Below are 25,954 nucleotides of genomic sequence, written 5' to 3'. Positions count from 1 at the left end.
CCCTACAGCCCTCTATCACAGCACTCCCATTTTTTGGAAACTCTATCACTTGCTCTCTCCAGGAAAGGCAAGAATGGACAACTATTTATGCCTAAGTTTACAGCTTGGTTACAGAAGGTAATACATTAATCAGATAATACTTACCACAACAACTGGAAGAATGACCATAAATGCTACTCCGTATACGAGCAAAACCTAAAGAAAAATTAGGAAATATACTGCGTTAGCTACTTCAGTTTCTTAATACCCCTTTTCTTTAATCTTTATTCTAAAATACACTCCAGTTGTATTACCACAAGCTTACTACAAACTAATGTAAGCTTATTGCATAATACCTGCCACTATTTCTGAAGAACAACTTACAAGTAATATAATCAGCTGGGTAGGGTTTAAATAAGGAGTGTCGGTTTAGCATAAGTAAACTTCTAAATTATCCACACATTGCCTCAGTTTCTTTAATTATTAAACAGTTGGCACCTAAACTGTGAAGCAACGGTGAAGACACGATTACCATATTAAAAGAAATCAAGCAAGTAAACCAAATAAATACCTTGCAGCAAAGACAACAAAAAGAACATTTAGACACTGTATGATTAAGCATCACTAGTAAACCAAGTGGAACTACAAAAATCCAGCAAGCAGTTGTACACGTGTTTCCTTGTACAGCAAACACACACTTTGTAGCGGAGTGACCACAGTACAACTTCTTATCATTGCAATGAGGTCCTTCCAAGTCTATTAACACTCTGCTCTCAAAGGTTAGATTGAAGCTACTCTAACACTCATGACTCCTGAAATGTGCTTAGAACCTGAGCATTTGGGCCAAACTACTACTAACTACGTGTCTGGCTAAAATGTGCAGTATTAAGCACCAACATTGTCAGGTGAACACTCGAAAGTTCACTTGTGCTAAGATGACTCACCAAAATTGAATTTTTCTGGTCCACAATCCAAGCTGGCAAAGCTATACCAAAGCTTGTAGCTGTAGGACGAAAGAAAAGAAATTCACTATAAAATATTAAGACATTATTTTAAAGTAACATCAAGTCTAACAAAAAACCCAACAAAACCACCAATTCATGAAAAGATCCTCATGTTTATCACTGCAAAAAGCCGAATTCTAACAAATTTAGTAAAATCATCAAGTTAGAAATACATGAGTATGCAATAAAATAATAAGACTTAAAGGCAACATCTGAAATACAGGAGATTTTAGTTTAACATATTGCAGTGAAATACATACCAGAATTTGTTAATACATATAAAAAGCAAGGTTTCACAGATGGAAAGATTTATGAGCTTTCCCATGCAGAATTTTCAGCAGTTTAAATACATACAGATCAGTAAAAACATTAACTGCAAGAGAACTGTTTGAACAAATCAATTCTGCGGAAAACTTTTTACTAGTTTGTAACTTTAGGAAAGTCTTCTAAGCTGTAAATTGTAAAAACAAAACTCTGCCAGTTCCAGTTTCTGTGCGGTTGGCGAGAAAAGCACACTTTTCAGTTCAAAAGGAGTTAGGCTACGGAAAATAGAGGACACAATTCTCTAACAGTAACATCTACAGTACACAGATGTGAATACAGAAGAGCATAAAATTTCTAGGGCCTGCTTAAAAAAAAAACCCCAAAACACGCTAACATGCTTTCCTCAGTACTAACCCTTTTTGTCAAGTATTGTCTTAAATGAGGACAAACTAGGATCCCTGTTCTGATACTGCCTGCAACAGACTGTGACAGCCCATCCATTTATGGGACCAGCCTAACACGACTTCTATGAAGTTACGTTGAAAAGTGTCATTTATTGAGACGAAGGAATTCAAGAGAATAACCAGAGTGACTTTACTGCACTAAGTTCTAGGAAATGCCCTGCTCCAGAGAAGACTCTGGAGACGCTTCCCTACCTGTCAATGGTTATGGATTCTTAGAAGAATCTACTAATAAAAGTGTAATGTATCTTTTACTGGTGGTATCAATCTCAGCTTCCCACAGTGCTTCTGACTTGCAGGACTGCAGCTTCAAACTGTTCCAGGAACAGAAGCAGCTCAGTACAAAGCTCTCTCTCATCTGGTCTGAGTCTCCTTGTGACCGATCCATCCATACTTGCTGAGCTGAAGTACTAGCAAATACCAAGGGGAAATAGTCTACTAAAACTGCCTTATGTTATTAAAAGCATATCCTTTTACTTTCCAGGTCCCCTCACCTGCTTTTAAACACTCTTCAAACGCTTTTGCACATTTCATACTTCACTTTCAGTAATGGAGCAAGTCATGCAGAAGAGGAGAAAGTCTTGTTGGCCTGTCTCTAAGCCCCGCACTGGTTCAGTTGGGCAGAGAGGGATACCGCTTGCTGTTCCTTTGCGCTGGGCACAGAGGGTGGGACGTACCTCAGTCTAACTTGGTTAGACACGTCTAACACCAGACACGCTTCATCTCATCCCAGAACGCACCTCTAAGGGACTGTTGCCATTCTTCAGCTGCACTGAACTAAAAAACTAGAGCATATTGCTTGGATACAGATTTTTATGCTATGGGTCTATAAATTAAGATGAATTTCACTGAATCAGAAAGCTCACCCTTCAGTGTGGAACAAGGTTACAGAATAGAGGACAGGAAAGAGAAAATTTCAGGCTTCTGCGCATGCTGCAAGATGAAGCAACAATGAGAGACCCTACAGAAGCAAAGCAGAGAACTTCAACAGCACCACAGTTCGAGTTAGGGTTTCAGAAGAACAGGAGGCTTCACATTCCTAATATGAACTGCTGCCCTACCAAAGAATCATTTCTTTTCACCCTTCAGGAACCCAGAATCCCTTAAGTTTTTGAAGGCAATCTCTGAGCCAACCGCGCAAGGATCCTCACGCCTTTAAATTCTCAGCTTTTGGCTGAGTTGTCTTTTGAAGTCGCAGCTTCAGGTCCGTTCAAGGACTCTGACATGCTGCCTAACCTGGAATCCTATGCCTTGGCAACACTATGTTAGTAGCTTGTGGATGTAAAAAAAATAGTTTTGCATCAGGAAAGGTCCTAGGCAAGCTATTTGTGCATATACCAGACTAACATTTTGCTCATATTGTGACAGCATTTCTGAATCAAGAACTCATTCGTATTTTTGCAGGAAGAGGGACAGAGTCATCCTACTTGCCTGGCTAGAAAACCAAGAGGCGCTAGGAGCTGAAAGAAATTTGCTATTCTATAAAACACAGTGGTTTAAGAAACTGAACTACCACCTCAGTCCATCAGAAGACTATGATTTAGGTGGCACAGTCAGTTCTTTTGAAGAGAGATGGAAGATTGCTTCTTTGAAACACTGGTTCAGGAGCTAGGGGTTTTTTTCCCTTTTAAAATTGATTTCCCCATGTTGGATGGATATAATTCAAAAGAATTTCCAGCACAGAGTTCCCTCACATCATCCTCACCCTGAAGTTACAAATTCCATTTATTACTTCCAAGGTGGCCTTAACTCATTCCATGTAGATACCTAGTACGACGGTCACGCAAACTGCGGGGCATCAACAAGCAGAGATCTATGGAGGCCTGTCCTAACAGATGGAAGGTTTCTTTTTCACTTGTAATCAGTAACAGAAATATAAAATATTCTTCCTCATGACTAGTCCACTTAAACAATGGTCACAAAGATGTTTTACAAACAACTCACGCAACTCTGAATAGGAGGGGGGGGAAAAGAAATCTATTACAAACTTTCAGTCTTAAATTGTGTCAGTTTGGATCATCTGCTGTAAAACTTCAATACTCCATCGTTGAGATTATTTTCATGTAGCTACCTGCTCAGGAACAATCTACCAGCATAGGGATGATCACCGGGACTCCGAGATGAAGGTGGCATAGAGCTACACTCAAACAGTACTGCTTGCAGCAAACAGAAAGCAGGTGTGTATACAGGGTTTATTTGAATACATACACATCCTCACATACATCACTCTGAAGTGGGTTTATTGCATTATGGCTAGTTATTAATTTTTGAATAAACATTTATAGTATCTGATCATAAATATATGAAAAATGTTTAAAACTGACAAGTTTCTGATGAGTATTATTCTTTTTTCTTATGCCTCCTTTTAACATTGGCACTCTCTAGATATAAAAAAATACCCTTCTCTTTTCTCCTAATAAATTTGAGCAATGTGAAAGCAAACTCTTTCCTGTTTTTCCCTCCCACTACCTTCCCAGAGACAGTTTCACAAGTAAAAAAATGTATTGGATGCACTGTTTCAAATGATAGGAAAGATTTTTCTATGTATATTAAGATCCGAGTGCTTCTCAAATGATCAGATATTACACAGCTCAGTGTACAGAAATTACAGGACTTCAGTCATTCATAACCGTTACCTTGCGGTCCATCTGGATTACCAAATTCTTCCCAGTTTTTTCGTGACTCTTCATCAGTTAGGCTAGTTTCAAGAAGAGATATTAAGTTAACACAGAAGTAAAGAAATTTCTCTAAATCATTAACATACAGAAATTTTAAAATGTGGCATCTATACTCTCCTTCAGAGATGGTTTGCAAACTAAACTGCCATTGTTTGTGTAAAATCTGATAGGAACAACACTTCCCGATATACAGGCGAAGTCTTTTAGCACACTAACAAAAGAAATCAGACACAGAAGGTGCATCCTCGCTCAGGAGATGGAACAATCGCATCCTCCTTTCAGCAGAGTGACTGCACACCCAGCAGTGAAGAGCACTTTTCAATGCCAGGTTAGCATACAGCAAATTTAGAGAGACAAAGGTTGAAAACATTATCTTTTTTTGGAAGGCAAATACAGAATCACAGAATCACCTGGTTGGAAGAGACCTTTAAGATCAGCGAGTGCAACTGTTCACCCTGCTCTGCCCTAAACCATGTCCCTCAGCACCACCTTCACACATCTGTTAAACACTTCCAGGGATGGGGACTCCACCACCTCCCTGGCAGCCTGTTCCAATGCTTAATGACCCTCTGCGTAAAGAAATTCTTCCTGATATCCAAACTAAATTTGCCCTGACACAACTTCAGGCCATTTCCTCTCATCCTGTTATTCATAACACGGGAGAAGAGACCAACCCCCACCTCCCCACAACCTCCTTTCAGGTAGCTGTAGAGAGCAACAAGGTCTCCCCTGAGCATCCTCTTCTCCAGGCTAAACAACCCCAGTTCCCTCAGCTGCTCCTCATAAGAGAAGTTCTCTCAACCCTTCACTGGTTTCATTGCCCTTCTCTGAACCCGCTCCAGCCCCTCAACGTCCTTCTTGCAGTGAGGGGCCCAAAACTGGACACAGGACTCAAGGTGTGGCCTCACCAGTGCCCAGTACAGGGGGACAATCACTCCCTGCTCCTGCTGGCCACACTAGTGCTGGTACAAGCCAGGATGCCATTGGCCTTCTTGGCCACCTGGGCACTCTGCTGGCTCATGTTCAATCAGCTGTTGACCAGCACCCCCAGGTCCTTTTCCCCTGGGCAGTTTCCAGCCACTCCTCCCCCAGACTGTAACACTGCAGGGGGTTGTTGTGGCCCAAGTGCAGGACTTGCAAGAGGAGTTGACACAACAGAAGTTGTCCATATGGGCGTTTAATTTTCTTACTCTAGACTGTTAGCTTTTGATGGCATGTTTGTGTTTTTTTGATGGCATGTTGCGGGTTTTTTCCCTGGAACAGCCTATTTGCATATTTAAGAAGCGAGAACCAGGTTAAGACACCATCTCCTAAATCTTAGCATTTCTACGCCTGTTCTGTAATGACAGTTTCTTAGCAATAAGACACCACCTCAAACAGTATTCCTGCTACTTGAAAGAAGAATAATGCTTTAGGAGACACAACACCAGGCATTCACTACACAGAAGATCTTGTCTTGTGGAAGAAACGCAGTGAATGAGTTGGAGATCTCCTGTCCATTTCTATCTCTCACGTTTGTAACAAGCAGACTCACTGAATGGGCAGCTTTTATATTCAAGACACCATGGCAAAGGAACTTCACAGTCATTTACTTCAAAATATGCCTCTGCTACAGCCCTTGCACTAACGTTTAAAGTACCGAACTGTATCGCCAACCATTTGAGCGCTAGCTGGCAAAGCAAAGTGAGGTGTTTCAGGAATTCAGACAGCAACACCAGAATATCCTACTGAAGACACCTTCATAGTGATGCAGATGTGTTTAACAGAAAGTATGATTTCAAAACTGCTCAAGTGAGCTTTGGTTCTCCTCACTTCACCCCAAACAGGACTCTCAGTCAGTAAGGTCAATCCCATAGACAACTGACTGACTTACAAGCAGAAATCACAAGCTTGCTAGGATCTCTGATGATGACCGACCCCGTAAAATCCCTGTAACGGAAGAAAGCTCAAAGGGGAGAGGTAAGGGCCACGTGCCGTGAAGCTCAGACTGACCACAGTGACTCACCACAGCTGCTTCAACAAGGTCAACTCCGTCTCAACACAAAAGGGACCAAAGGGTGGCCTTTGTTTTAGATAAACACCTATCAGCAGTTCAGCGGATCAACTGGTGGTATAAACATTTCTCCCAAAGAGCATTTTTAAAAGTATTAATGTCTCCTTGAGTCTGCAAGACCAGCATAGGGTGAAGCACGTACATGGCTCAGCCCAACAGAGCGCATAGCTACTAGACAACTAGCAAAAGAACTCTGAAGAGCGCAACGGGCTCCAGCTGGCTTCGATACACACGTGTCTTGCCGGCAGCCTAAAGACATCCAGTGTCGTGACAGTGAGTGTATTAGAGAGACCAGTAATGGGAACCACACTGGTATTGTTATTGAACTGGGTATTGAAATTCCTAAATATATTATATTGCTAAATATAACTTAAATATACTTAAACCACAAGTGTGTAATTCTGCTAAATCAGAAATCACGTGTAACATTCACTGTCCTCAGATAAACAACTTCGATATCAAACATCACAGGCTCCACATGGCGAGTATCTAAATGAACCTGGTCACAGACTATGGGACTCTTGACAGAGGATCATTTAGAGTAGAAGAGAATACAAAGCTGTATTAACATTCTGTGTATGAATAGTGTTACAGAACCAAAGGCCACATCTTGATTACAGAAAAATTCAATAAAAAAAGGATTTCCTTCATCCTGAATTCTAATATTAGACATTACCTCTCTGATAAAAAAAAAAAGCGATAAACAGAGGTAAGGCCAAAAAATACTCTGGAGGAAAAGAGGATTTGAGGATTCAGCTTTTTAAGAACTACACAGGTAATATGAAACAGTCATTGACTGAAAAATCAGGACTGCGAGGCAAGTGCAAATGAAAAGGGACGTGGGGGAGCCAAGAGAAAACTGAGTCAGAGCCAGAATGAAACGTCTTTGTCACTAGATGGGAACAGAGCTAAAATACTGTCTCTTACCCTCTGGTTTTATCACCACGTGAAATGAACAGTCTATTTCCTAAGCAATGCTTCAGAGTTGCTGCAACACGGTTGGTTGGTTCGAAACCACAACACTCATTTTGTTCTTGGTCATCTTTAAGATTTAGTATGTATCATACTCCAAACTCTTTTCCCCGCTGACTTTAAGACAAAGACCTAACACCCTACAGTATTCTAACAGTTGCTAAACAATTAAATTATCCTTCCTAACTAGTACGGAGCAAACATGCACTGAACTGGGATGTGTTTTGACTTCTGTTACATATCCAAACCCATTTTTCCTAGCTGCTTAGGTCATGCCTGCTACTACCTTAAGGGTTTCCCTCCCCATTTCCCTTTTTTTTTTTATGGGCAAAAAAGAAACTTACGCTGCATAGGCCTTCGCAATCCTCATGAACATAACTTCATCTCCTCCTTTATCTGGATGGTATTTCAGCGATAGTGCACGGTACTGTTTCTTAATTTCCGATATATTTGCTCCCTTAAAAAGGAAAATTTTGGATTCATTAATAAGTACCTTAAATCAAATCCATTCTTCTATATCTGCATTCTAAAGCACATTGTGCAATACTCCGCTGAATGATTCACTGAACTGAAGAATTATCTTCTAATATATGATCATAAAACTACATATGTATTTCAGGGAAACACGATTATATTATTTTTCAAATAACATTTTTATAACCATTATAGTTTTAAATCAAGTCACAGCCTACAAAGAGATATTCAGATGACTGGGCATTGATTTTTTTTCCGGATTACCTTGTGCATCCATCCGTAGAAAAAAGTGAGGCCTTCTTATCTGTTTGACAAATCTTATCTTTTCCTAAACATATTCACGGAATACGAGCAATTCACTTGAAATATTCTTCTATTTAAGCAAGAGTTCACAGATCAAGTATGATGGTTCACTTGCAGCTTGTAGGCAGAAATAAATCTGTCAGTCACCAGGGAGTGGATTGCCCTGCCACTCAAGAATGCCTTTGACTAGAATCATCCTACCCATAAATTATTTCGAACTTGTTGAACAAAGGGAATACGTTACCTCTGCCTGAGAAAGAGATTGATTTTTATTCTACTCCAGCACGTTGTTAAGTTCTACCAACACAACCCCCTGTGCATTAACTTTCAGGTTGGACTGTGAACTTCACTACTCAAGAAGACCCACAAAACTGTATATTAAGTACAGTTAAATTTTTTTTAGTCAGATACCTGCTAAGTTTCACAAACTATTACCATCAGACTTCTCAACACGCTGCAGTTGAGAAGCCTAGCGCGCTGACCTTCGCTGCACAATAAACACGTAAGAAGTTATTTAAAGATGACGGTACTGTTCCATTAAATTTTAACCAGAAATCAAACTACCCTAAGGCTTCATTTACTGTTCCTCTATCTCCCTCTATATGATGCGTCTATCGTTTTCCAACACTATTTTCAACAGCATGTCTGCCTTATTTAGTGCACAGGATGAATTTACTCTGTAATAAATTAAAATTCAAGTAACAACAGCCACTTCAAGAATAGAAGAAGAATGCCAGATGAGAAGCAGGAGATGGGAAGAGGAGGAGCGGGGAGGGAAATCAGGTTGCTGGAGAAGAAGAGATGGGTTTTCATGGCTCTCATGAATGCTGTCCTTTTTTTTTTTTGCCACAGAAGGTGCTTGTGGTTCCTGATAAGCTAATGACAAACTTTCTGTCATTAAGTGCTTACTTCACTTTCAAAATCTAGATCACAGAGATTAGTGCTTAGTAGCCTAGGACAGTTGGTGTCTGCTTGCAGAGATCTTCCCTATATAAACAACTCACAAAAAAAAACAATTAAGGCTCCAACTAGCTTAAAGAATCCAAAGTTATAATCAGTTTTGAGCTTTATCTTTATGCCTTGGATCCCACCTGTAAAATGGCAGTAAGTTTACTTAGTCAATACATCAGTAATAATACCGGAGTGCCTTATGTATTAGTGAATTAAGTGATTGATGTGCTCCCAAAAGAGCTATTCTATGCTCAAAACAAAGTGCTGATAATATATGTAAAGGTGCACGTACATTATTTGGACTTTGTCCACGTTGTCGTTGTCCTCTGGAGAAAAAAGCCTCTTGTTATGAGCTGATATGCTAGTGTATGACAAAAAAACCCCAAAAATCTTGGCCACAGCGTGAATTCAAGATTGTGTACCAAAACTTAAGTGCTTGCTTCTGCAACTTATTTTTTTTCAAGTTTGGGTTTTTTTTTTTTTTTTTTTTTTTTTTTTTTTTTTTTTTTTTTTTTTTTTTTTTGTTTAACAGCAACAATAGTTCTATTATCTAGCAACACTTCAGCATCTATATCGACTTCTCTATCACTTCAACATCACCAGGCTGGCAATACCTCTAAAGGTTCCACTTGGATGGCAACAGAAGAAAGCTGTTAATTTTCATGTTGTCCGAACTAGAATTTTTTCAAGGGGATTTAACAGACATTGTCTGATAGCACAGAAATACATGAACCAAATATGCTCTGGAATCTTGCACTCTATTTTGAGCCCTACTTCAACTGACCTATCTTCACACCCATCTCTTCATCCCCCTTGTAACATCTCTGGTTCAATTCAGCTTGTCCTTATGACGATATGCTCCATCCCTCTATCAGTTCTTGGAGCATTCCAGTATCGGTTTCTTTGTGGGAATACATTGCACATGTCTTGACCGTACAAGTTTTCATTAATAAATATTAAGTTACTATCCACTACATACATACTTTTTTCCCCCCTCAGGGCTGTTACTTGTAGAAATTTGACAGAGCCAACAAAAGAAAATCTTCTGATGACTTAATCCCTAGCCTGATTCGTTTAGCCAAAGTTAACCCAGATATATAAACATTTAAACTACACAGTTCCAGCAGATACCATTCAGTAGCAAGAACTTATCTTGTTCCTCTGCGTCAGTGAGAGCACAATTCAGCAACCAGTCATTCACAGAGGAACTGAGCAGAGGGTGAATTTAAATAACTTGCCTCTGCACATGACAGGTAGGTCTTGTTCTACCTGTCTAGCTGGAAACACGCTAGAGACTACTTAGCTGCTACAGTGGCTTCCTTAGCATAGGAAAGCAGTACCAGAGACGCCTATCCTTATGCTGAGAAGCCACATCACTAATGGCAAGAGATATATTTGTTAATGCTCATGCGCCTATTAAGCTCTCCCATGCTAACAATATACATCGAGTTTCGTTATAACAGGTACATTCACAGTTCTTCCATATTCTTCTGCCAAGCTGCATCCACAGTGTAATTCCTTAGACTGGAGAGTCAAACATACCTCAGACTTCAGAACTGAAAAGATAACTCTACCGTTATCAAAAGAGGAAACAATTACCATCAGCAGAGAATTTGCTCGAGGTAGTGTGGTTAAGATGAAGAAAAGAGTTTGACAAGACTGAATAAGTTTTAGAGAGATGCCCAGGAGGTCTATTTGTCTCCTCAGAATATGTAACTTTTTCATTTTGAATCAGACCTTCAGCATAAATAAAACACTGCATCTGATTTCTAGACAAACACTACAACTTTTTTCCAATTTAATAAACAAGTTGGCTGATATTACCATTTAGAATTTTCTGTTTCCATTCACAGATGCCACTGAGATTCAAGGTAACCTTTACTACATCACAATGTGCATCACCAACACCTTATAGCGAAACTTTTAATTTAGAAGAGAAATACTGCTGTACACCAACCATAAATCAAATGAATCCATATTTTTGATTATACAGTTTATTCAACAGCATCTCTAAAAACAGCTATTGAGAAGATTTTCACAGGGCACACAAAACAGAACAACTTTAGTTTTCCTGTATCAACTGAGGAAAACAACATCAAAGACAGACTCAAAATAGATTAAAACCCCACCTCACTATATTAAGAAAATCATTAGAAGTTTGAAGGAGTCTGATATGAAAGTTATCATTTAGTACAGATACAGGCAAAGAATACCTAACAACTGACTTCACAATATGCAGCACCACGGCTTTACACTTGACAACTAGACACAGGATATACAGTGATGGTAATATAGACCGGCGAAAGATACTGGTACTTACAGGATCCAAATGTAAAACCTCATAAGGGTTGTATTCCTGATACTCTCGGTCCGTTTTGGAAACTTTGTACGCGAGAAACAAAAATAATGCCCAGCCAGCAAGGAGGACTAGTTTCCTGTTTGGAAGAAAGAATTTTTTGGATGTATGAATCCACTGGCTCTAGTATAATTCTGCAAATAACGTAAGAAGACACTTGATATGAGTCTTCAAGAAACAGTATTAAAATAGCAAGAAACATCAAAGCCATTTTAAAGCAGGTATGAGTATTTCAGTTACACCACCACCTTTGACACAGGTGAGACAGCCGCTCTGACTTCTAATTAATTTATTTTCTCTTTTTTTAAAAAAGGCAAGTCATTATCAAGACTCTTTACATTCTTTAACTGTCCGTCCTCAGCAGGCATATAATTGTATTTCCTATTTTTAAAGGATGACTTTCACCTGATCCTAGACAAAGTCAATGTTAAAAAAAAAAGCTGAAACAGACGCATAACAGACAGCAAAATATTCTGAGGGTGAAAGCAATAAACAGTGCCATTTTAAAGCAGGTATGAGTATTTCAGTTACACCACCACCTTTGACACAGGTGAGACAGCCGCTCTGACTTCTAATTAATTTATTTTCTCTTTTTTTAAAAAAGGCAAGTCATTATCAAGACTCTTTACATTCTTTAACTGTCCGTCCTCAGCAGGCATATAATTGTATTTCCTATTTTTAAAGGATGACTTTCACCTGATCCTAGACAAAGTCAATGTTAAAAAAAAAAAGCTGAAACAGATGCATAACAGACAGCAAAATATTCTGAGGGTGAAAGCAATAAACAGTGAAATGAAGGAAATTATCCCATCAACTTCAAAACATACAAATTATTTCTGTTGTATATTCAAACATATGTTTACATATTAAATATTTACATCAAAAGACATCACTAACACCATCAATTTCAGTGAGGGAAGATTATTCTTTGGAAAATAAATGCATTGTTTATTTATTTATTAGTTCTGAGGTTCACTGGTTTCATTTAGCAGATATTTCATGAAGGACAAACAGCATTCATCTTGATTTCAAGGTCTACTAGATAATAATGATTAAACATTAATTATTCAAATAGAGCAGATTGCAAACATCTCTTCTGTGACACAGAAGCCATTGTTATATACCTAATTGCAGCTGCTTTGATTACAAAAAAATGTTTTCATAAAAATAAAACCTAGGAATTGCTTTAATGGAAAGACATGCAATTGAAGCTACTTACTTTACTGTAGGAATTATGTTTTGTTGCGGTTTTAGCAGTCGCAAACGATACCACAGGCATCTTCCATATACATCTCTTATATTCTTTAATCGAATTTGCTCTGCAGAAAGAGAGAGAAAGATTGTGATTAACCGAACCGACAAAAAGCAGAATGGCAAACATCCTCACTTCATGCTGGAGTTAGTACAAGGTCAGTTGGAGGACTAACAAAAAGTCCAGCACTATCGGAGGAAAGAATGTTCTTTAATCCACTGAAGTGACACTGCGCACCCCCACGCGTAAGAAGTTGGTCAGATTATTCTCCGCTACCTAAAAGCAATCCGTTCCATTTTCCACATGCCCCGTAGCAACCATCACTTGTGAACCCATCTTTTGCCTGGCTTATGTGCGCTGCCAATTTTACTCCTGCCATTTTATACTCAACTTTAAGCCTCCCATTTCAGCACATCAGCTACCGCGTGCAGGAAAAAGAATCAAACCTAACCCGCATGCAAAACAGTGTTTGTATACAACCGACGAGTGCAGCTAGAGCAACAGCTACTTCCTCAATTCAAAATCAATCATTTCCTCCTCACCCCCCCCCCACCCCGCAACATCTGCTTTTTATAAGTTGTCTTCATTTAGGTTTTTCCTGTCACGGTAGAGAAGGAAGGAAGAATAAGAGAATAGTTATTTGTAAGCCATGCAGCTCAGTAATACGGGCCCTTGGCAAGAATACATGCATTAAGAACAAACAGTCAACAAGACTTCCTCCTCTGTCCTTTCAGGACAGGATGGGGCTGGAAGGAAGTTTTATTTTTACTGTCAACATCACCGTGACAAGGCATGGAAGCTCTTTCTGCTAAAGCATTTCAGTTTATTTCAGAGCTAAGACCAACCTTGTCTTGGCCAAAGAAGTCTTTTATGATAAGAAAAGCATGGTGGAACACAAGTAACCTGCACAGAATTTCCCTAAGCATGGATTTTCTATGTTACAAAGGGACTCCAATAGTAACTTGTCTATCCATAGACTATGCAGTCTGACCTGCAACACCTCTGAGGTGAGGAGGTCACTAATTATCTTACCTGCAGCAGAACAAGACCACTCGGATCTTTTCAGACCAAAGGAGAAAGAATTAAAAGAAAATAATTCATCCTGTCTCAATACATTTAGATATTCCCGGTGAACAAAGTGACTAAGTTTGCCAATTTAAAGGTTTGTGAATTATCTAAATGCAGGAATTATATTAATGGCTTTGATCCAAGGCATATGTCAACCACATCCGAAAAAGTCCTAAATCTCAACTCTGTGCTTTTAACAAGGTGATGCCCTCAACTAAATTACCAGTTATGATACACGGAAACATTTTTCTTTGGCAAATTTCTAAAAGGTGATTGTGGAAGACGGCGACAAACTCTGTTTAGTTATTCTGAAGGTAGTGGGAGGTGGAATACGGTGATCTACTTGAATTTCTAAGCAAGCATGCAATTCAGATGAAACATCTAGAACTTCAATCTGCAATCACCAAACTACCTGAGGCCAGAGAAACAGGACCATAGATGCCAATACTGTGCACCAGATTGACCACGAGTTCTGATTTAACCCAGACCAGATGCAAACACAGGATGGTGTTCTAAATTCTGGCTGATTCAGCAGAAATAGAGTGGGATACGCAGGTCATACCCAAACACCCACAAACTAGTAAAGCAGGCAAGTATTAGCGCTTGCAGAGAAAAGGTACCGGAACCAGAGAAGTTGTATTGGCCTATTCTGAACTACTTAATTCTATAAAGTATATTTTCCCCAAAACTCAATCTGACATTGAACGGCTTGATGGGATTCCTTGAGAATCCCATAGATTAGCAGTCTTAGAGAATCCCACAGATTTGTTAGATTAGTAACCCCATCACCAACCAAGAGGGAGAGATGGAGATAACATGATATTTTATTCCCTTGCATCTGCTCTAACTCTCGCAGGACTTCAAAAGAAGCTTCCAAACTTCTCTCGCAACTTTGTGCAACAGATAAACCACACAAGTACTTTGTGGTTCTGATCTGTAAAGATTGTTTACATACTTAAAACAGGTACTCAACACGAAACTTTCTGCAGAAAAGGATATGACTAATATTTGGTTAAGCAACTGCCCACTTAGTTTCACTCGTGTAAGGCTTTAGAAAGCACTGTGAAGGAAAAATTCAGAAGACAAAGAGAACAGTTAAAATGCAACACTGACTCCCTGATGGTAGAATGTGAAGTAATTTGGCATTTTCTCTTCGACATTTTTTCTTTGGGAGATTTCTATTGGTTCAGAACTGGATCCACCACAACTAGAATTATACCAACTGTTGAACAAATTAGGCATCACAAGGCTCAGAGAAGACACACGTGCTTATGTTAGGCATAAATTGCTCATTTCAAATATTATCGATGCATTAAGTTGTGCGGTGCTGAAGCAAGATGAAGCCAACTGTTCGGATCACCCACACTGACCTAGACCAGCTACCTGATCCAGACCTTATCACAGCCCCGCAGACATTTCTGCAGCACAACCAAGGGGCACTGCTGTTTGGTAACTGTCTTCACTGACTGCACTGCTTGCAGAAATACCTAAAACTATGTGAAAAGGGATTACCAGTGCTCTTGGAGAAACAGAAGGTGACTAAGAGAACTCTGTTTACTTAACCAGATAAAACTAAGTCTAACAGGATATGACTCCTTTCAGTGTCTTCCCTAGGATGTTTTTAAAAAGCTGATGTGCCTTGTCTTTAAAATTCTGCGCCACCCTGTGACACGATGCCCCAGTTCACAAACCTGCCTACAAGTACCAGATGACCCTCTCCTTTCACCTCTCTACCAGAGCAGCCAACACCCTTCCCCTTACACCATGCCAAAAAGCTTGCAAAAGGCCCTTAGGGGAAAGTGCTTTGGAGAAAAGAAAACAGTTGTGCAAGGTAAAGTCAAGAGCTGGCATAAGTTCAAATACACACTGACCATACAGGAAGATGAAGCTACAGTTGATTAAACCATATCAAAGCAAAAGCACCTCATTAATTTCTTTCTGAGCTTGGGATGGCAATGGTCTCATTTGATTAACAACCCCAAAAGGAAACAAGGCACTAAAAAAAAAAAAAAAAAAAAAAAAAGAGGCACAAATTAATCCCCTGGCCAAAACCAGTAAAGCCTAAAAAGACAGATAAAAAAGCCCTAAAAAAAAAAAAAAAAAAAAGAATGTTTATAGTTATCTGTCCAGAACATGAGGAGAAAAATGAAATCCTTCCCGAGTTGGGGCTAAATTATTCAGAGCTATCCTGAGGCACTTCCGCTGTCACACGTCATCATTAACACACATTAACTTGTGGAATTCAAGAACAGGCAGATACTTGGGAGAAAAGCAGTAGAGAGAGCATCACTCCCAGCTTAGGCAGAAGGCCACTGGCAAAACATCACCCTGAGTAAGAAAACTGTATTTCTGCCATATCCGGGAAAAATAGGCTTCCTGTTCATTTACAGACAACGTATGTGATTGCAGCAAAGAAATACTTATCTCCTTAGAAAGAAGCTGCTTGCAGGGAAAAAGGCAAAAGCCGGAATACCAGATAATTACTGTGCTTCACAAAAGCAGCAATGTATTCCTAATGAGCCGGTGGTGGATAAATCAGGTCCTTTTTAGCTTTGCCTTCCTCTCCCGAGGAGGAGCTTCCTTTCAGACGAGTGGATGCGCTGTGCCACAGAACTGGCACGCTGTCCCTGCCACATCCTGCAGACCCTGAGCACGCAGGGGTAAATACATTACCCGCTGCTCAGGACAAAGCTTTGCAGTGAAATAGGAACTGTACCTTCTTTGGATTTTAGCTCTGGAACCCTTGCGCTGTCAGGGAAAGAAGCCCAGAGCCTGAGAGGCAGGTTAGAGTCCTCCGTTGCTTCTTGCTCCACATCTCAGCATCCCATTGAAGCTCAGGAGCAGTTCAAACACTGTGCTTTGATATGGGATTACAGAGACAAGCAGGTGGAAAAAACGCTTTTCCTCTAGTCAAATGATTTCTTATTTGATGGGTAAAACCCTTAACAATAGTGAATCTCTCCTACTGCTTTTAGAATAGGTATTAAACAGCCTGGAAAAGCAAAGGTGTATTACATCCCTGGGCTTTTGTATTAATCCAGCTAACACTATTGTTAGAGCAGCCCTCTCAGATAAGGTTGTGGACTGCCAGTCTTTTTCTGTAAATAACCTGGGGAAGCATCCCACGCTTCCCCCATTTCCCCCGCCCCAGATCGTTCTTGATGCATTCAGAGTTCCTGATGTTCACAAGCAATTTTTCATCAGTACAATACTCTTACTTTCAGAGGGTCTCGCAAGTGCCTATCAGAATAGCTTAACAAATGTATGCGAATATCCAGCCAGAACTACATCTTAATATACCCTTCAAGGTCTCAAAAAATAAAACAATTACTGGTACAAAAGGAAACCTGAGTGCCACGACTTTGGTTATTCAGAAACAGCTAGTCAGCTCCTCCAATGACACTAGTACATATTTTAATCCGACAATGCCTAAAGCCTTCAGACAAAGGAAAATAAAATCTAGACCCTAGCACAGCTAGGTTATTAATAGCCAAATGGGGAAAATGTTCATTTGTACACTAATCTGCTTACTACTTTTGGAGGAAAATAAAAGTAATTAACAAGTATTGTAGACTTTTGCTTCCTTAAAGGTAAGTGTCCATTTGGCTACCCACCTTAACTAGGGAATGACTAAGAGATCACTGACCGACCTGCAAGTTTGAGATACAGTCAGCTTTATGTTGAATCCAAAGAGCTGCACAACATCTGCAGTACAAGCTCAAAGCAATTATTAAAAATGGAAGAAAAAAAAAAATATTTGATCTTCACTTCTTTTCATTTGGTGACTAAAGGTTTTCTTCCTTTGTATTCCAGGCAACAGTGCAGGTAGAAGGAGAGAATATTTGCGTGAACAACTGACACATCCAGGTCTTTAGAGGCAGCAACTGGAGGGTGAATAAACCAGGAGTCTGCTTTTTTCTGCGTGGGTAATCCAAAACACACAGTTCTTGGGTATCACGGTACAGCTGAACACCTGAGGTCGGAAGAGACCTCTGGAGTCATCTAACCCTGCCCTGTTGCTCAGAGAAGGGTCAAAGCACTGAAAGCCTTTGAAAAATCTTCAAGGGCAGAGACCACACAGACTGTCATCTAACCCTGCCCTGTTGCTCAGAGAAGCGACAACAAAGCACTGAAAGCCTTTGAAAATCTTCAAGGGCAGAGACCCCACAGACCCTCTGAGCAACCTGTCCTAGTGCTTGACCACCCCCACAGGGCAAAAAATCTCTCAACATCATTCATTCACCCATCAACCACAGAAGGAAGCTGATCACAGGTTGGGTTCAACATTCACGCAGATTATATACAACCTGTGGCCTACAGCTCATCCACTACTTCAGAAATAGCTTCTGCCCTACTTCTTTCTGACAGTGAAGCAGAAGTGGTTGTCACTGTTCCACTACAGAAAGTGCTTGAGAAGTCTTACGTATTTGTTTCTGAAGAAACGGGAGGATCCATTTTATTCTTAAGAATGCTTGACAAATGATCCCTACCTAGACCTAACCTTTCTGTTTCAAGTTCTAGAGGCTCCAACAAGTGCTCCAAAAGAAAACCTAAGGGAGATTCTTCTTCATTTTTTTATATCCTCCTGAGAAAAACAGACAAGATGACACATTTATGGGAGATGGGCAACTCTGGAAGAGGGTAAGGCAAAGCGGCACGCCTGGAATGATAGAGAAGAAAAATTTTTATCACCAGAATCTTGTTTCAGCTGCAACACAGGTCAGTTTTTTAAAAAAATACCACTAAATAAGTGGTAATAAGGCATCAGTACTCGTATCTAAAGCATATAGTTTAAAAAGATCATACAGACGATTTTTAGAACAACAAAAAAATAACAAAAAAATAATTTCCAGAATAAATGGAAGTCACCAGTTTTCCATCATTCTACCTCACACAGTAGAAAAGAACAGAAGTACACCCTAGCCTCCTGCGTCCTTCCTCTGCCCTCAGGCTACTAAGAAGAGCAAAGGCAGCCAGTCTAACGTACAGCTCCAGTGGACTCTGTCTGAAAAAGAAACGTGATGAGGTGCATATGAAACATCCTGACCACCACAGGCAGGCACTTCACCCCAAGGAGAATGCTGCTTGGTTTCGAAAGAAGAGGACTTCTTTCAGCAAGAGCGAGAGCTCTGTGACCTAGGAAACACCAAGATCACTTTAGAGACAGACTTCCACAAAAACTATTTGCAGAATGTCATCCTCTCTCTACCCCTGTCTTGGAAACTTGTAGCTGCGACATACATCAAGAGATGCAAGTAATACAGACTGTACTCAAGGCTTAAGAAAAGGTTATGAATCGAGGGTACCGCGGCTCTAAGCGTTAAACCTCTTCTGCTCAAACTGAGGGTAAAAGGCTCAGCTAAAACACTGCTCTTGAGATTTTCTGATTTTGCCGGGTTTATTCAGAGTTCTACAGTTTTAATCCTCTTCACTGTGCACTGAATAGATTCCCGTTTCCCTTCAACAGCTTTCTATATGCATACATACACACAATGTATACACATATATATGCAAAAGATGAAGTCTTGGACTTTTGCCTACTTCAATTGCAGAAATTAAACAACGGCGTGGACAATTTACTGAGGTCTTGAACTGCAGCTCTCTGAACAAATTTACTTTTTTAATCACAGAACCATTTCTCAGATAACAGGTGATGAATGAAAGTACGAAAATGCTCCCTACTGCCTCACCAGGCCCTTTTTGCTTAACCTCATCGACAGTTACCTTGATGGTTACTGCAAAACAGACTCTACGTGTCTATAGCATGGTATCCAGGAATAATTTTAAAGTCACAGGATTAGGAAAAAACCCTACACGTACTTTGAAACAAAGCCACTGACAAACACTGATCACAATGTTTTAAAGCAGCAACATCTTCCCCAACAACTAAGAGGCAGGATTCAAACTCACCGTAACTCAGTCAGCAGCTCCTCTGAAGTACTAAACAATTTCAAACCTTATTGTAAGAGGATTGACTTCTAGTGTAAAACCCCAAATTATGAGCCATGAAGCAAACTAAATTGGTTTAAAAACGTTCTAAAATGCATTTTCTTAAATCCTTCAAATGACCACCAGTGATTCAGTTAAGGTTTTTTTTTTAAAACTGGAAAGCGTTTCAGGACTTTGAACTGACTATATTAGTGACAAATTGCATTATCTGAATGGATGCCTTCTAATTTTAAGATCTATTATTGTAAGAATTGTCCTCATTACATTGAGCTTATCTATAAGGACGTCATGTCCAAGTTAGCCTATTCACTAAAATGTTTATAGCCGAATAATCTGATCCTAGCTGTTTTCAAAGAGATTTTTTTCTGTCTGGTAAATGTTCATAGAAATAATAAAAAAACATCATGTGTTTTGAGTAGTATGTTCTTGTTAACTATTAAAACTCCAAGCAGTTCATAACCTACAGAAAGTCCAGTAAAAGAACTTAACAGCAAGGCTTCTTCCTTCCAAGAGCGCGTTTTGCAGCAACTAGATTGAGTGTAAAAGGGAAAAGTAAGTAACAACTTTTCATTCACACACTGTTCCACATATATTTGCTGACGAAAAGATAGGATTTGTTATTAACAACTTTAATAAAAGATGATTCAACATCTTGACAGGTCACCTCTTTTCAAAATTTACTTTCTTGGGCTTACTGGTCACAGTTCCACGTTACATTACTCCTCATTAAGTCATTTCCAAACCTCCTCCTCCCTGTTAGTATACAGTCTCATCCATGCTGCTAAAACTGTCAGTGGAACTAATTCTACTAACTTCTAAGCTACATCACCTAAATTATCAAATTTATAGTAGGGCTGGACCTACAGGTCCATGAGCAAAACTTGAACGGAATCTAAGAGGCACCAGAAAAAAAAGCCATTTAAATATGAAATGACACCCACGTGAGTCAAGGTTAACAATGTTAAAGCAACAACACTGGGCTCCGAGACTTCTGCATCTTTATTAGCTTTATTGCATCACTTCGGTGTGGGGAGGAAATCACCAACCACTAAAAACGCCTGTATTCAGCACTGTTCTGATGCACCCTGAGGAAACAATACCAAAGGGCAGAATTCGCAGGCACAGGGCTAAGCACCATCCATCCATTAATCGTCAGAGGGGCTTTGGTCAAGGGAAAGCGAGCTTTTATATACTTAGTCCTCTGAAGGAAGTAAATGTATGGAAGAGGAGATCCAGCAGATAAAATCCTTTCGGAAGCCACAGACTGAAAAAGGGTCCTCTTAAAGGTCTTTCAGGACAACCATCTAACTTTTGCAAAAATAAATATGTGACTAGAAGACAGAGTGAACGGTAAAATCTCAGAGCAGCAGTTTTGCAGAAATCCACATTGGAACTACAATGTGCTTCACTGAAAAGTAACCCGAGTAAAGGGGTGAGCAGGAAAATAAAGCTTCTGGACGATATTAACCTATTCTGGATAACAGGAGCAAAGGTATGCCGAAGAATTTGAAAGCTCAAGCTTATAGACTACAGAAAGGACCACAGAATTCAGGGTATGATGATGTACAGAGCAATGGGGACTATCTTAATTTTATATACTTGAGAATAAGCTTAGGGCTGATCATCACCTCTCAGGAATGTGACTGTTTTGTTCTATGAAAACCTCAGCTGAATGCTTAGTGCTTATAAAAAGCAAAGTAAATGTTTAGAGCATTCCTGTGAGGAAGGGAAGAGAACATTATTTCACCATGTAAGCTTAAGGTATGTACAACCTTGAGTACAATGCACAGTCCTAGTGCCCATCTCTCAAAGAGGAGCAACCAGAAAACATCCAGCTAAGGTGAGCAAGGGCCGTCGAATGTGTGAGAAGATTTATGTCCAAAATAAAAGCTACAAATCTGTCAGCTGGGAGAGAGAAAAGTGCAAGGAGAAGTAACGGAAGGCTGTAAAATAATCTGACAGCCTGGACAGACAGGATTGAGTGTTTACTGCCTCTTCCAGCAGAGCAAGTAAGGATTGTCAAAATCAGAAGCAGATGCAAAACAAAGGTGATGATTCGCAGTGTGGGCAGCAGAGCTGGTAAACTCCTTGCCACAGGATGGTATAAATGCTATGGTAAAAGAGAGTTATTGAACTGGTAACAATTGCAATCTGGGAGGATATGCAAAGAAGACACCGTTCATGCTTGCCCTGTTATCGCTCCTTAACACATACACTTCTGTAATATCACGTAAAGAAGAGATTTGACCTGACTCTGTATATCCAACCTCCCACCCTCTTCTTTCTAAAATTAAAAATTCGACACTTGAAACTTTATTGGTAAGCCTTTGTAGAAGTCACAATGCTAGCAAACATCCTAGTTTCAAATAGTTCAAACAGCCAACCAAGATAACGGCATCTTTTGAATCTAAAAATGCATCACCTCCAGTAGATACATTCTTAGAACGCTTGTAAGTAGTATTTCCTTTGTAGAGGAAGTTAACTGGAAATCTGAAAACACCTCTTCAATCTTCTCAGTTGTACACTTACTTCAAAACTGGAGGGGATACAAATCAGGAAAGAGATTAGGAAAGAGATTAAGTACCTGTTTTGGGCTTCCCCCTACTCTTGATACGGTCCAGCCAGCACAACCTCCCTCACCATGAAGTGGAGGCACATGTGTGTCACATCCTGGCTAACACCTGAGAGAAAGGACTACAAATCCCTCAGTGGTAGAAGGCAGCAGCCCCAGCCTAAACCTCTTCAAACTGCTGCAGATCCGCACCCTCCTTCACAGGCATGAATCTGAAGAACAACCAAAAAAAAAAAAAAAGCCACCCCAAAAAAAAACCTACCCAAAACCCCTCACTTCAGAATCACTGTTGATCCCACTCCCCATCGTTCACCCTGCTCCTCTCTCAAATTCCTGCTCCTCCACCGAGAATGGGTTAGCTGCCCATGAAACCACAACTGAATCGTCACACTTTACCCTTGACCATATCAAGTAAAACAGCACTCTCTTGAACTCTCCAACGCGTAGCCTGTACATCCTGGTAGTTCAGTGTAACCTACGTGACCAGTCAAGGTATCCTTGCAGCAAGTATAAAATGAACAACAAGGTTTATTATAAACTTTTTACAACACTCTTTTCATAAGCTTCCAAAACAAAGGTTGAATTTTTAAAAAAATAGAAACAGCTTTATTTTTATGTGCATATAATGAGAGATAAAGTTCTTGTAATAGCTTGATCTTTATCTTGCAACAAAAAGCTTTTCAGATTTAAGTGTTCTGGACAGTCTTGAAGTTACTCAAGTCATCTCTAAAACAGGATTATTGATTTTTATTTTACTGCCAGGAGGCTACAATGTTTTTAATAAGATTACAATACTACAAAATAATTCCATGAAAAGACATGCCTTTTTTTCCAAATAACAGCCATTCAGATAACTGTCCAAATGCCTTGTTTTCAGAAGTATTTTTAGAGATAATTGCTAGGCATTACTAACGACATCTCATGATGTTTGCCCTTTCTTCAAATGTTTCTCAAAAAAACCCCTACTGTTTCAAAATAGCAGTATAGGAAAAAATTAACAAAACAGTATTAAGTATCACCATTATATTCTATTCTCCCTTTTAATAGTCACCTAATAAGCCATATTTTTCTGAACTTGAAGTGGTTTAAGTTAACTGTAGCACCCTCAACCTCTCAATACCTCAAAAAATTCTATTTATATGGAATACCAATGCATAACTAATGCCTGAGTTTCACTGGGTCGCCTCCCACTTCCTGACACAATGCTTAGAGGTTATATTAACAGGAAAGGATAGGCACACGCACATACAGGCACAAAATCCTTACAATCGCAGATATCAAGTTTTCACACCCATGCTCCTCCACCACGTTAGCAATGAGGACGGCATCCTGTCCTTTTATCCTGCCCTTCACCAGCATCCTGTACTTTCATACTGTACGACCAAACACCAGAATGCTTTGAAATACTTCTGAGGCAAGGCCAATGAGATTGCAGAGAGCAAGGACAGGGGTCACAGCTAGCCCACCCCAACCAACGCTTCATCTCACCGGAAGGTCAGAAGCAGCACAGAGGAGTTTTACCCTGGAATGAGAGCACCAGGTAGTACTGAGATGCCCCTCCAGTCCCCCAGCTGCTGTAGGTACAAGTGCTCACTACTCCATTACAGATAAAACAGAAGAAATGTTCCCTGCATCCTCTACCTCGGCTTGAGCCTCATCCAAGCTGCAGACTCACCGTTTGTCCTTAAAGAGCCAAGTAAACTTTACAGCCTCAGTTCCACTACTTCCATTTTAAAGCAGGGGATTAATATGGATCTCTGAAGACATCTTGAGATCTATAGATGAAAAATCCACCAAAAAACTTCAGAGAAATCCTCATACCTATACTACTACACAGGAATATCCAGTACAGCGGGCAGATACACAGAGAAGCACAGGTCTAACACAGTTATCCTCTACAGAAGGACTTTCTCAGGACTTCTATTCAAGGTTTTGAATGTGGGTGCCAAGTACTACCTATCTACAGCAGCATGCAAGAACCCCGACTGCTTCAAAATTGCAATACAGTAAAAAAATTAACAAAATTGTATTAAATATCACCACTACATTCTATTTTCTCTTCTAACAGTCACTTAGTAGGCGGTATTTAAGTATTTCTGTACTTCAACCAGCCTCACTGCAAAAAGGCTGGACTTGAACGAGGGTTCTCAAACTGCCTATGCTCCTTCCTAGAGGCATGGCATCGCCGAAGATTGGCAAAGAAAAAAACCTGGTTAAAGAAGTCTATTAAGTCTTGCTTTGTATTAGCTCAGTGTTCTTCAAGAAAACTTCAGCTACATCTCAGAAACATTTGAGAGAGGAGGGTGCTCACTTCAGTGAGCAATAGGGCAACATACAGCATGGATTTCCATCACAATGAAGGTAAACTCAACCGCTGATTTTTTTTCCTCTCCATTCCTACAGTAGGTTTTTCTGCTCTTACACTTCAAGAAGGAAGATCTGTGCACCACGGAGAAGAGCTCCTACAGCCTCTTTTCTCTCACTGAAGACACTGCAAGAGAAAACTTTCATTAATGTTATCCCTGTACTCACTGCTATTATTCTTTGGGGTTTTGAACTGTTTCCAACATCTTGTTTTGTTCAAGTTTAAGACTCAGGATATAGATTTTTTTCACTCTTCCCAGCAGATTTCTAACACATTATGAATATTCAGTGCCTTTAAACAGGATAATTTAACGTGGAACTAAATCAACCGCAAAACTGGACGAAATGACAAGCGCTCACAGATAGATGTACTCAAGCACAAAGCACATCACAATGTATGACCACCTGTTTCGGCACAGCTTTATAATTATGCGTCTCAATTCAGGAGCACAGAGAGGAGTCAATAAGTTCAGCAAACACATCAGGATTGTGCAACAACTGTTGCATTATCCAACTAAGTTCACTCAGCTCTTGCTCTCCATTTCCTTTCTAGATGCTGATGTTTAATCCACACAAGCCTACAGTGAAACTAGTTCAAAGCAAGTTCAGCAAGATGAAGATACTTTGATGGGCACTTCTCTGTTCTAATTGCTGAGGAAGAACATATTTTCTTCAACTCTTACAATTAACTTTTTGAAAAACAACTTTAAAATTCTCTTTTCAGAAAATAGTTTTTAGTTAAGAAATTAATCTACACCAGAGTAACTTCAGCAACCATACCTTTTGTTCCAAATCAATAACAGTCCTTGCAATGGTTTTCCTCGCAGTAATTATGTTAACGTTATACCAACACGCACAAGTAAAGCACAAAACATATGAACCGTGCAGTTTTTTCAATATAAAACGCACAGATACGTTTTAAAGACACAAATCAAAGGTACGTGGCAGTGTCACCATCACCTGAAGCCATCACCACCACCAGAAGAATGAGTCTTCTCCCCTTCCAGCTTACTGCCACATCCTGTACCATCCCCGACATCCACAAAGTGAATCCTACCCAGAAACTAATAAACATTAAAAGCAACTCGCAAAAAAGCACCAAAAATTAGTTTTAGCTCAAATGAATTTCTTCCAGTCCCTCCCACTGCTCAAGCGCTCCGACTGGCACAAGGGAGGGAGAGAACCACAAGACCTGCTCTGTTAGCACGCTGCTGTGCCGAAGCCGTTATAAAACTGCAGCCCAAAACACAAAGC

At 39.9% G+C, this 25,954-nt stretch overlaps 1 protein-coding gene across 1 annotated transcript in view; it reads right to left on the bottom strand.

The window, feature by feature from the left end:
* SEC63 (SEC63 homolog (S. cerevisiae)) overlaps positions 1–12,814 on the bottom strand; it is a gene marked incomplete at its 5' end in the record, with an annotated part of 39,586 nt that extends 26,772 nt beyond the window's left edge. Inside the window, 6 exons of the mRNA XM_010137527.1 lie at positions 145–195; positions 924–982; positions 4,345–4,406; positions 7,756–7,868; positions 11,460–11,574; positions 12,715–12,814. Coding sequence (XP_010135829.1) covers positions 145–195; positions 924–982; positions 4,345–4,406; positions 7,756–7,868; positions 11,460–11,574; positions 12,715–12,814 — 500 coding nt within the window. The remainder of the gene's footprint in view (positions 1–144; positions 196–923; positions 983–4,344; positions 4,407–7,755; positions 7,869–11,459; positions 11,575–12,714) is intronic.
* Positions 12,815–25,954: the final 13,140 nt, after the last annotated feature.

The sequence above is a fragment of the Buceros rhinoceros genome, unplaced genomic scaffold, assembly GCF_000710305.1.
Source record: "Buceros rhinoceros silvestris isolate BGI_N320 unplaced genomic scaffold, ASM71030v1 scaffold16390, whole genome shotgun sequence".
NCBI lineage: Eukaryota > Metazoa > Chordata > Aves > Bucerotiformes > Bucerotidae > Buceros > Buceros rhinoceros.
Note: the sequence above shows the minus strand (reverse complement) of the source record. Positions and strands in the feature narration are given on the sequence as shown.